At 28.1% G+C, this 12,377-nt stretch overlaps 1 protein-coding gene across 2 annotated transcripts; it reads right to left on the bottom strand.

Annotated features, from left to right (window-relative positions):
• Positions 1–2,168: 2,168 nt before the first annotated feature.
• LOC106776310 (probable peroxygenase 5) lies at positions 2,169–5,496 on the bottom strand. 2 transcript variants are annotated; one of them, XM_014663719.2, is made up of 6 exons: positions 5,149–5,496; positions 4,942–5,052; positions 4,593–4,678; positions 3,410–3,504; positions 3,164–3,289; positions 2,169–2,534 (listed from the first exon to the last, which is right to left on the bottom strand). In XM_014663719.2, the coding sequence occupies exons 1-6, from the start codon at positions 5,306–5,308 to the stop codon at positions 2,387–2,389; spliced, it is 726 nt and encodes a 241-aa protein (XP_014519205.1). In that variant the 5' UTR covers positions 5,309–5,496; the 3' UTR covers positions 2,169–2,386. The 2 variants fall into 2 exon arrangements, with proteins under 2 accessions (XP_014519205.1, XP_014519204.1); XM_014663718.2 differs by having other exon boundaries at positions 4,942–5,061; positions 5,149–5,492.
• Between the last annotated feature and the right edge of the window lie 6,881 nt (positions 5,497–12,377).

Here is a 12,377-nt window from a genome sequence, read left to right as displayed (position 1 = left end):
TAGCACTAAATTGATTTTAATCAATTATGTCCATTCTTATGATATGTGTGAAAGTATTAGACACTTCACTATGATAGGTTAAACTTTATCATTAAAATTCTATGTGGTGAAAGAATTTTAGCTTAAACAAAGTTTTTAATGATTTTCATACCCCTTATGGGTGGTGTATGATTTGTAGCATACACTTGATGAAATCACCTATATGAGTGTCAAGTGGGGTTACTTGCATGAGATCTTGTCATGATCTCTAGAGCACTCATGAATATCAGATACGCGCATGGCCTAATAAGCGCAACACAACGATAACAACAAGGATTGTGGGGATGTATTGTGATTGATAAACCTCTAATACACATCAACTATATTTGGTTCATATAGCTTACTATACCAACTACATTGTGTGTTAAGTTTCTTGATCTAAAACTAGTTCATATTGTTATACTAGTTCTGATGCATTACATTTTATGACACAGGATAAAAAAATTTTTATCTTTCTTTTAATCTTCGTTTATTACTATACACACAGGATAAAAATTTGCTATACCAACTATATTATGTTATTGCTTTATATACAATCATTTTTCAAGTTTGCTAAAAGAAGACATTGAAAAAATAATTACTTGAAATATGGGAAATTAGTTTTGAGACAAAACTGTTTGGCTCAAAGACTTTTTCTATGTTCTTTTTCTTTTACAATATGTGAGATGAGAGATTATTGTAAAACAATAATATAATATTGCAAAAGAATGTTGGCCAACGTTCATCAATGTAACGTATGCTCTATAAATACAACACCCACTTCATTCCATAAAATAAGCACAAACAAAAGTTCCTTCCATTTTTTAGCTCTTCTTCTCCTATATCACACCTTTTTTTTAACTCTTCCTCTTAATTTTATTTTTTCTTCTCTTTCTTATTTCCAACTCTTTTAGAATTTCTTGTTAATTCTGAAGTTTTTAAATATTTTTGAAATTTACTGTTGTATTTTATGAAAGATTTGCATAATACACCACAAATAAGTCATTAAAAACAATAAAATTACACGTCTCTCAAAAAATATTGTTCAACAATTTTGTATTACATTCATTACCTTGTGAATATCTTTTATTCAAAGTGATTTCATTATTTTTAAATTTATAAACATTATAGCCAGTTGTTTATGTCCTGAACACACTGCATTGGTCATTTGCGGAGTGTTTTCTTGAATGTTAGAGTATGGTTGTTGTTCATGGATCACTTAAAATTCTTTATCGGTTTCCTTCCTCTTCGATTTAGTGCTTCCCTCCATTGTCTCAAGATGGAATCCTTCAAGATGTTGAATGAAATAAAATTGATTTTCTCAAATGCAAATGAAACATGTTAAATTGAAAAAAGAAAATATGGCCTGAATTTCCATGCTTTCCTTCCTTTTCATTCCCTTTTTTAGGTGACTTTTCGTGGCACCCATTGAAAATTTCATTTCTTAAACCTTCCTCAAGATCTGTTATACAAGTCATAGTCATGGAGGCATTGTATTCAGGAAGAAAGAGGTTCATAAAACAACAAAACCAATGCTACTGCTAAAATTTCAACCCTACAGACAACATTTTCTACACCTAAAAAAAAATTGAAGCTCAGCCTTCGATATTTCCAAACCTTTCTCATAACTGAGGAAGAAAACCAAAACCATATATACTATCACAAAATTAAAGTATTATTATATTAAAAAAGATTTAAAATATTAATTTAAGTCGATTAAGAAATTCAACAGATACAAAATTTAAATCTGATTTACTTCCAGTAAATTTAAAATCAAAATTTAAGTATGTTAAATATGTTATGAAATTAACAGACTTAAAACATGAACTTGTATTTAGTGACATTTATTAGGTCTCTTAATTTGAAAACAAACTTAATTTGACATACTCAAAAGGTTGATTTTATACCAGTGATGGTCTTGATTATCTTAAAACTGAATTTGATGTGTCAAAATTTTCAAAACATATAAAAATAAAAAAATAAACAAAGTAGTATACAAATTTGTACCAATTTCATCATCATACAAATGTTTAATCTAAATTTGGAAATATGTATGAACAATAATTTAATACAAGAATCCTGATATTTTAACAATTTTGACAATAGAAACAGAAAAAATATTTAAAACCAACCACTTTCAAACTGTCATGTCGTTATCAAAAAATTGTAAAATAAAAATTGTTAAAAAAAACTTTTTCCTTGATATGATGTCTTCTTGTTTCTGTTTGTACAAACTTTTTAGGTAAATTCCAAATGATGACACAGAGCTTTGACTTGGCAAATACAACAACGATGGACATAAAAATAAGCATACACTTTGAATGTTCAAACAAGCTTCCATCATAGAAGTTAAACTGTCTGAGATTTTTTACTTCTTTTTGGCTGAAGAGTGTTGGTTTTTCAGCTGTTCAAACAGGCTTCCATCGTAAACACCTCTGATTGTATCTTTTTGCAGCAAACCATTCTTATCTTTAGCAAGTTTGTAAAGTATGCTCCATTCCACAAAACTACCAATTCTGTGCATTGCAATATGTCAACAATTACTCCAATTTATGGCAAAGCAATGAAAAACTATGACTAATTTCATAGAATAGCTAGAGATTTTGTCACAAACTATATTTAAATTCTCAACTTTTACGATAAATTTTATACTAAGAGAGATTTCCTCATCATACCCAGAAATAAAGATTGCTAAAGCTCATAAATATGAGAAAGTATATGGTTATTAGGAATTACTAAATTGAGTTCGGTTGATTAAAAGTATTTATAAAAAAAAAATCAAGAGTAATATGCTATGATATGGTAATTTTTTTAACAAAATTTTATTTAAATTTGAGGAGTTATATTATAAAATGTTCAATGATATTTTTTTAGGAAAAAAAAGAAGAAGAAAACATGGCTAAAAACCATGCATGATCACATTATTGATCGAAAATATTACTTTAAAAAGATAAATCAAACATCATAAACATATTTTTCTAACCTTATACTTCTAATATGGATATAGATAAAAGACCATGAATTGAATGTGAAAATAATTTTAAGTATGCATGATCAATTTATAACTTTTACATTTAATAATATTATTTATTTGTAATGAGATGATAAATATAATACTATAATAAATCATATATGACAAACTTACCTTCCTTTTAAATCCTTAGGCTCTCTATTTGCCTTAATCATTTCCTTCAACTCATCATATGTCAAATAATTTGGATTTGTATGTGCATGCTTGCTGAAAATTGCTTCAAATTTTGGAGGAACAAACCTAAACACACCATAAAGTGCATAAAAAATAGAGATTTATCAATGATCTTGAAGATTAACAATGTTTTATAATTTTATGACTAAAATTGTTACCAAAAGATATAATTTTGAAAAATTATACCTTCCTTGAGTATCATAGACTCCACTGTCACTACCATGCTTGCCTCGTTGGATATTTTCAACTTCAATTGGGAAAAGTAATGATGGAAACTTTCCCTACATCATGAGAAGTTAATAAGTTATAGAAAACAGACATTTTTTCACCAATTTATTTTACTTAATTATAGTAGAATTAAAAATATTAAAAAAGTTATTGAATCAATTAAATGTTTTTTTTTCTAAATATATAGATAACGAAATTATTATTAAATGGATAAGTTAATATTGTTTTATTTACTCAAACTGCTTATAGTAAAATATTAGTATTGCATTTTATTTATATTTAATTGGAAATTAACATTATCATTATACGGAAATACAAGCACAACAATACTATATCTATATTTTTATGTAATAAATAAATATAGTAATAAAATGGTTAATTAACTTTACTATAAAATAAAGACAAAATTATTAAATATACTACACTATAAATAAATGGTCATTAAAGTGTATGACTACAAAAAGACAACAGGTAATTACTCTAATTTAATGTAATCCTTAATGATTCATTTTTCAAAAAATAAATTGTAATTATTAAAACGTATGGCTAAAGAAAGAGTTCTCAGTAATGAACTAAGAATAAATTATTATTTATTTTCCACAAAATTATTTTGGAGATAAGAATTTTCTTAAAGTATGGCCCAGAGATCAGATACCTTCTCTACTCCCATAAAGGGATAAGAGATATTTTAAGGGCAATGGTTTGTAATTTCATCACTCCGTCACTGTTTTTTTCTTGTTTCAGGCTAAAATTGTTAATACACCCTTTTCTACTGATTCTCAAGGGTTTAAATTTATGAAAAATAACCCCTTTTAATCAATTTCATTTTAAATCATAAAAAAAGTAATTATAAAACAAAAGGGTAAAACCCATTAATATCTTTCACATTAAAAAGATGATGACTTAAAAAAGTTTTAATACAAGAAAGAGTAGATTAATACAACATTTTATGTTCTTGTGTTTGGTGAAATTATCATACTTTGAAATTCAAATCTAAACAACCAACTATTTTCATTTTTTTTTAAAAAAAAGATAATGATAAAAATCATAAATTTAAAGAGAAACATGGTAAGTAGAGATTAAAATAGAGAAATACTTGAAGAAAACATAAGAGTTTTCAAAAAGGGAAAGAGAGAGTTACCGGACGAGTAGTCTGACTGAGAAACACATTGATGAAAATAGCACCTCCAATGGACAATAAAATCCCACTCCCAATTTCACGCATTCCTGCACTTATTCAAAACTATCAAATTTTGACAAATTCTATGATAAAAAACTGTTTCTAATTTTTCTTCCCTTTCTAATTCTAGTTTTCATTTCAGCATTTCTTTTACATCATGATCTTTTCTTGCAGAACTGTGGCATACTGAAAAAAACAAGTTTTGGACAAGATTGTTCCCTAAAAACCCTAACCTTGTTTTCTCCAAAATGATCATTTGTAAGAAGGAAAAAAGTTGAGAATTGAAGGGGAAAGGAAAAGCAGTGAAAACCTTGAAAAGTTTCCCATGGATATATGACACCATCTTTGTTTATGTCAAAGAATGCAGCATGCTTCTGCAGAACGTTCTCCTCAAGTGAAATGGATTTCTCTCCAAGCATACCTGCTTCTTCTGCAAACATGTTCAATGGTTGAAGAAAAAACAAAACTTTTAACAGAAATTTTCTGATCCAAACTAAGAAAAATGAAACATGCATACCCTCTTGTTTCTGGTTGAGTGAGGGTGGTGAAGAAGCCATGTGACACAAATTGAGAAGAAAAATAAAGGTTTTTTTGGGAATAAGAAAGTAAAGAAGATAGGTATAATAATGGTTAAGAGATGAGATGAGATGTATGTATATATAGGTGAGAGGTTGCATATGATGAAGCAATCATGGCTCTGGGAATTGGACACGTGTGAGATCTTAGCCGTCTTTGATGATCTGATTCCGATATCTGTTGCTTCTTCGTCTTCGTAACGCAACAGCTGTGATGATCTGCTATGACATGTTGATGCGGAAATGAAGTTTAGTTTGCATTGTGTTGCAGAGATATCGAGATTCGAAAGATCATTATTCTCATCTATTCTCTCAGTCGGTTACGCAGAAGTAGAACACTTTAATTAAAGTGTTATAATATATTAATATTATATTATTGGAAAAGTTAATGTGTGGTTTAAAAAAATTAATTGTGAGCTTGAATTTTGGAACGTTGGGTGGTAAAGTTAATTTTCTTTTAACGTTCAAATTCTTTAATGTTGCAACGTTTGTTTTGTTTTATTATTTGGTGTTTTATATGTTCTATAAATATAACAACTTTTTCTTTTCTAAAATGCATCAAAATTATTTTTTCTTATTCTCATTTTTTCTTTTTAAAAATATTTTGGATTTGTTTTTTATTTTTTTTTAGAAATCCTAGCTAGTTATACACGTTTCAAAAAATACTAAGCTTTTTCTGAAGTCGAGATAGTCTTTGTCTTAGTGAATCTAAACCCACTGGCATAGAAATATTTTGCACACCTGACATAGACTCTGGTGCATATTCGTGCAAACAGAAATGTCTTTACCTCTTACACTAGTGTAAGGGATGGAGAAAAACACGTCTACCTCGATGATTCCAACATCACTCCTGTTCGGAAAAAGAAAAGTTCTTCTCAAACTTACATATGGAAAGACTCTGGCCTTGAGTGATGTGCTAGATTAAGGACTCTTTTTTCTAAATGTTTCTGAAAATATTAATGAATCAAGCTCTTCTGCATATATTGTTGACCCGTATGATATATGACATGCTAGATTAGGACATGATATGTTTTGAAATTACAACGACTAGGATTAATTAATATGCATAATAAACAGAGTAATAAGTATGATATATGTGTAATCTAAAATGGCAAAGAAAACATGTTTTTTTTGTAGAACGCCAATCTGAACTGTTAGGGTTAATTCATACTGATCTAGCTGATTTAAAACAAACCATGTTTAGAGGAGGTAAAAATTATTCTGTGACTTTTATAGATGATTTTTCTAGATACACCAAAGTTTACTTGACCAGACATAAAGATGAAGCCTTTGATGTGTTTTTAACCTATAAAGTAGAAGTAGTAAATAAGTTGAATAAGAAAATTAAAAGATCAGATAGGGGTGGTGAGTAAGTTTTGTTTAATGACTATTGTGTTAAAGGGATTATCTATGAAGTGACCCCACCATATTCACCCGAGTCTAATGGAGTAGTTGGGAGAAAAAATAGAACCTTTAAGGAAATGATGAATGTTATGCTTGTTAGTTCTAGTGCACCTGATAACCTTTGGGGAGAAGCCTTGCTTATTGCATGTTTTTTACAAAATAAAATACCTCATAAGAAAACCGGTAAAACTCCTTATGAGTCATGGAAAGGTTACCAACCTAACCTTAAATATCTAAGAGTGTGGGGGTGTTTAGCTAAGGTGATGTTACCTGATCCTAAGAAAAGAAAAGAAAAATAGGCTCTAAAACCTTTGATTGTATGTTCTTAGGTTATGCTGAACATAGTGTTGCCTATAGGTTTCTAGTTGTTAAAAGTAACATACTTGATAGAAATTCTATAATGCAGACAAAAAAATGATGAGTTTTTTGAACATGTGTTTCACTTAAAGGTTAGTGAAAGGTCTCAACTTGTTGATGATAATAATAATAATGATACCATGAATGAGGATTTGAGATGAAGTAAAAAATAGAGAAAGGAAACTTCCTTTGAAGATGACTTTTATACTTATCTTGTTGATAATAATCCAACAAGATTTGTAGAAGCTACTAGTGCTCATGATCCAAAACAGTGGATAAGGCCATTAGGACTGAAATTGAATCAATTCAGAAAAATAATACTTGGACTTTAGTAGATTTGCCTAAAGAAGCAAAACCCATTAGTTGTAAGTGGATCTTTAAGAAGAAATATCACCTTGATGGATCCATAAAGAAATATAAGGCAAGATTAGTATTAAAAGGCTTTACTCAAAAACCCTTGAGAAGAAAAATGATATTAGAAACATAGAGGGGAATGAGACTTATGCCACTTGTAAACAAACAAGTGATGGTAACCCAACCTTTATGATTAGAGATCCCATGAGTAAGGTTCATTTGGGTAAAAACAAGTCACTTATTAGTTCTAATAGCACTAAATTGATTCTAATCAATTATGTCCCTTCCTATGGTATGTGTGAAAGTTTGAGACTGCATTATTGAGAGGTTAAACTTTGTCATTAAAAACATTAATTGTGAGCTTGAATTTTGGAACGTTGGGTGACAATGTTAATTTTCTTTCAATGTTCAATTTCTTTAATGGTTGCAACGTTCATTTTGCTTTATTACTTTGTGCTTTACATGTTCTATAAATAGAACAACTTTTTCCTTTCCAAAATACATCAAAACCATTTTCTCTCATTCTATCATTTTCTCATTCTCTCTTCTTTCCTTCTAAAAATATTATGAGTTTGTTTTTTATACTCTTTTAGAGATCATTGCTAGTTTTGAGATCCTCAGAGATATTCTGGGAAGTTCTGTTGTATCTTGGGAGACTTGCGCAATACACCATAGATAAGTCCTTAAGGACAGTGACTCTACATGCCTCGGGAAATACTGTCTTGTCAGCTTTTTACAACAGATAGTTGTCGGTAAAATAAGTATTTGTTTAAATCTTTTTAATAATTATCGCAACAAGATATTGACTGGAGGGCCAATTAAAAAAGAAAATGTTTTAAAAATTTAGTTTATTTTAAAAATTTAGAGAAAAATCGAAAATTTAAAACTTAAATAAAAAAAGGCTTAATATCTATTTTGGTCATAACTTTATGCCTTGGTATAAGGCAGTATGTCCTTCTCAACCTGTTATGTCAGTGAATTCACAGAGTTGCAAAGGGATTTTAAAAGGCTTTATTTCTCAATTCCAGTATGTCCTTCTCGATTTGAAATGTCAGCGAATTTGCAAGGTTGCAAAGGGATTCTAAAGGGCTTTATGTCTCAGTTTTCTGACTAAACGAGGTAGTATTTCCTCCTCGAAAAGGTGTAAGAAGAAAAGTTTGTTTTGTAGGAGAAGCAAGTAAATTTTTGCAGGGTTTTACGCCTCAGTTGCTTCATAACTGAGGTAATAGAGGCTTTTATGCCTTGGTTTCTCTTGAATCGAGGTCTATAAGTTTGTTGAAACTACAAAAATACCACCGCATTTTGTTATACTTCTGTTTTCTAGAAACCAAAGCATATTGTGCACATTAAAATCCTCATTATGCACTAATGCAAGGAGGAACTTCTTATCGGTAGTTTCAAGTATAATTAGTATGAATGCAGGAAGCTTAGTCTTGCGGGTTATCTTGACACTCTAATGATAATTCCTTCTCAAGTATAGAGGTTTAACACATCTGGTGAAAGTAGTAGGAAGTCTTAGTCTTAGGCGCTTCTAGTAAGGTCTAAGGCGCATTATAAACTAACCTTGTGAATGTGGTAGGGTGAAACTCATTAGCAATGATTTTGCAAAGTAGTAAAGACCACCACAAGTGTACGACCCGCCATAACTCGTTATTCATTTTAAATTTGGTTACTCAGTCTAGGTCCTTGAATGATAAAACGTTTGAGTTGATGTATGTTATATGTGATTCATGTTTGCTATGTTCTAAATATTATACGATTTGTTTGAGAAAAAAGGTCTTTATAGTTACTCTAGTGAGAAGTGAGGGTGAAAGAAAGGTATAGTTAAATGGATTTATAGAAGTAGATCTTTTCTTTGTGGTAGGTTTGTTTTATGTAATTGTTCTTTTAGCATCTATCTAACATTTATTTTAGTAATTTTATATTATTAAAATTGGATGTTACAAAAATTAAATATATTATTCATAGTCTTTTAAAATGGATTTTTAAAGAAAACTATCATTAAACTAAATAAATAAATCAAAATCATAAAATAAAAGGATTTTTTGTTAAAATAAAATAATATAATTATATTTGCAAAAATATTATAAAGAATAAAAATTGTTTAAATTTCAATATTATATATATATATATATATATATATATATATAAACAAATAAATTACGAGAGTTATGGGCGAAGGATCCTCCACGTGCCTATGAGTACTTTTTCTTCCTCTCTTCAGAATTCTTGTTGTCCTCGGTTGTTAACCTTTTATATCACTTTTTTTATTATCTTACTTTTTCTTTCTTCTTTTTTACTTTTACTTTGAAATCGAAATGACAAAGAAACGACAATAAACAAATTAAAAAAAAAAACATAATCAACATTAGATAAAACATATTTTCTAAAAAAAAATTATCGAATAAATAAGAAAACAAAACAAGTATATATAAAAGATAAAAATTAGAGATAATATTACATACAGAATTGATTATATGTGAGAAAGATTTATCATTTGAAGTGCTAATTAAAAAAAGTTGATAAGAATAACTTATTTATAATATGGAGTAATATAATGAAAAAAAAAAACCTGAAAAATAGTGCAAAGGTATATATATGAAAACATAAAAAATATTTTTTATTTGAATCACATAAATTATACACTACTCCAAAATCTTGTAAATACACGTGTAATAATGAAAGATACACTTAAACTCATATTTACTATTTTATGTTAGATATAAACAAAGTTTCACATAGGATAAAATAAGATATGGACATGGGTTTATATACATATAAGATATCTCTATTGGTAAGAGAACTTTTGGAGTGGTACCAAAAACAAATCCGTGAGGACTTGACCCAAAACAGATAAGTGTGGAAATTTATGTATGTGTTAAACCTCCCTATTAGAAAGAAATTAGGTGGTTCAATACTGTCCCGACAACAGGTGGAATAGAAAGAGAAATACCCACTTAGAACTCCCTAAGATAGGCTTTAACCATGGCTCTGATACCATATTAGAAAGTTGGTTTTAAGCCTACAAAGGTACAAACTTCACCTTACAAGCCGGTTTTGTGAGGTTGAGTTACGCCTAAAAACCCACTTTCTAATACTCCTTGCATTTTATATATAAAGATTCAATCATTTTACAGACTTGAGAGTCGATTCCTTAAACCTTCTATTGGGAACATTCATTTGTTTTCCTTAAACCTTGACTTGGATTTTTATGTTCCTACTATATTCAATACTCTCACATCGTTTAGGATTCAAAATCTAAGATAGTTTCAATATTTCTTTCTCTTCTCATATATCGAGATACACAAAATTCTGTCAAACAAATTCTAAAATAAACAATACATCGGATATATAATGATCAAAACTAATAATATCCCTCGATAAAATTGGAAACAAAACAAATATAAAAAATATTTCTTTTTAAGAAAGAGATCAAATACTATATTTAAAAGAAAACACTTGGTTTGAAAATTGATCATAACCACTTATTACTTTAAACTATAAATGCTGATAAAAAAAATTAGACTATAAATAGTTAAATGTGCTAATTTCATTTGAAAAATATGAAAACACTTTTTAACTCTACTTTTATATTGAAAAGTAAAACTCAATATTTGAATTAATTTAAGTATTAAATGTTGGATATTTTATATCAATATTAACTCAATTTATAGCATATAAAAGTAAACAATACTTATTCCACTATGTTTGTGAAAATAAATAGACTCAAACTTACTTTTTTAATATAATATCATAATATATTTTAACGAAATTGGTTAAATTAATTGTATCACCTATTATAAAATTATGTACAAATATCTAATATTATATACAAGATATTCATATCTCTACATATAAAATTATATTAAGAATCTAACACAATTTAAAAATAAAATTGTTTGGGATAAGATGTTGAGATTCTTACTCAAAGTTGTTTTAGAGGTTGAATGGGCTTCCTGGTGGTCGTCCGTTATTCAAGTTATGTTGTTCGCTTTTTCTTCTTCTTCTCCAAGCCGTGTGGAAAGATATCTGGTAAAGACACTTCGACATTCAATTATGTGACTTTGCGTAATAATGTTTAATAGAGATAAGTACTCAGAATTAGTTACCTGAGCTTCCTGTCAAACATATATATATATATATATATATATATATATATATATATATATATATATATATATATATATATATATATATATATATATTATATTAAAATAGGTTTACCTTTAGGTCTGATTCATTGTCAATAAACATCTTTCTATTAACTGTCAGTCAATGACGGTTATTATTATTCATTACCATGCTCAAAGACCTTCTTAATCGATCAATTACTACTGTCAGTCTATTAGCACGAATAATAGAAAAGAGTAATTTATAAATAAGAAAATTTGTTACCTTATAAATTTTATAAAAATAAGATATACATAAAGTTAGATTTGAATTAATAGTGATCTTAAATTGTTTTAAAAGCATAATAACTTGTTTTTACTAACTTTTGAAATAGGTAACATGGAATTATTTTGACAGACACAACACATCCATCTATCACTAAATTGCATTGAATTTGTTATCATCTTTAGGTGCTGAGATAATGAAAGATATGAATGCACTTTGTTAGGTTGTGAGGACAAATTCAAGGAAAGCGTGTTCAAGTTCTCATTCCGCTTATGCCACCAAATTATTGTATTTTTTTCGTAAAAAGATAAAAAAAATTATCAGATAGTTGAGTTTACAAAATATTTATAGATAAAATAATAATATCACATGTTTCATAATAATTTTGTCGATTTTAATTTTCTTTTTTCTAATATTACTTACCATATATGAAATTGTTGTTCCATTTTCCTTATTCAGAATGATCAAGACATAAAATTTTCTTTAAATTATTTTTTATTATCTCTCTAATATATTTTTAAAATTCATTGATTTTAACATATCATAAATCATTTTAATAGATTTTCATATATCAGAATTGTTTATATTAATAAGATCAGACAAAAATTCAATAAAGAATTTCGGAATTTTATTGTAGGGGAAGAATGAATGGCCGAAAGTT

This window comes from Vigna radiata, chromosome 11 (genome assembly GCF_000741045.1).
Source record: "Vigna radiata var. radiata cultivar VC1973A chromosome 11, Vradiata_ver6, whole genome shotgun sequence".
NCBI classification, from domain to species: domain Eukaryota; kingdom Viridiplantae; phylum Streptophyta; class Magnoliopsida; order Fabales; family Fabaceae; genus Vigna; species Vigna radiata.
The sequence above is the reverse complement of the archived record's forward strand: the minus strand, read 5'-3'. Positions and strand labels throughout refer to the sequence as shown.

What these genes read in the sequence shown, in the direction of transcription:
- LOC106776310 (XM_014663718.2), bottom strand. Translation starts at nt 5,308, where the DNA reads ATGCAACCTCTCACCTATATATACATACATCTCATCTCATCTCTTAAC. An exon ending in TCCATGGGAAACTTTTCAAG is followed by an intron (nt 4,679 to 4,941) that starts GTTTTCACTGCT and finishes GAATAAGTGCAG; the next exon opens with GAATGCGTGAAATTGGGAGT. An exon ending in TCAGTCAGACTACTCGTCCG is followed by an intron (nt 3,505 to 4,592) that starts GTAACTCTCTCT and finishes CTCATGATGTAG; the next exon opens with GGAAAGTTTCCATCATTACT.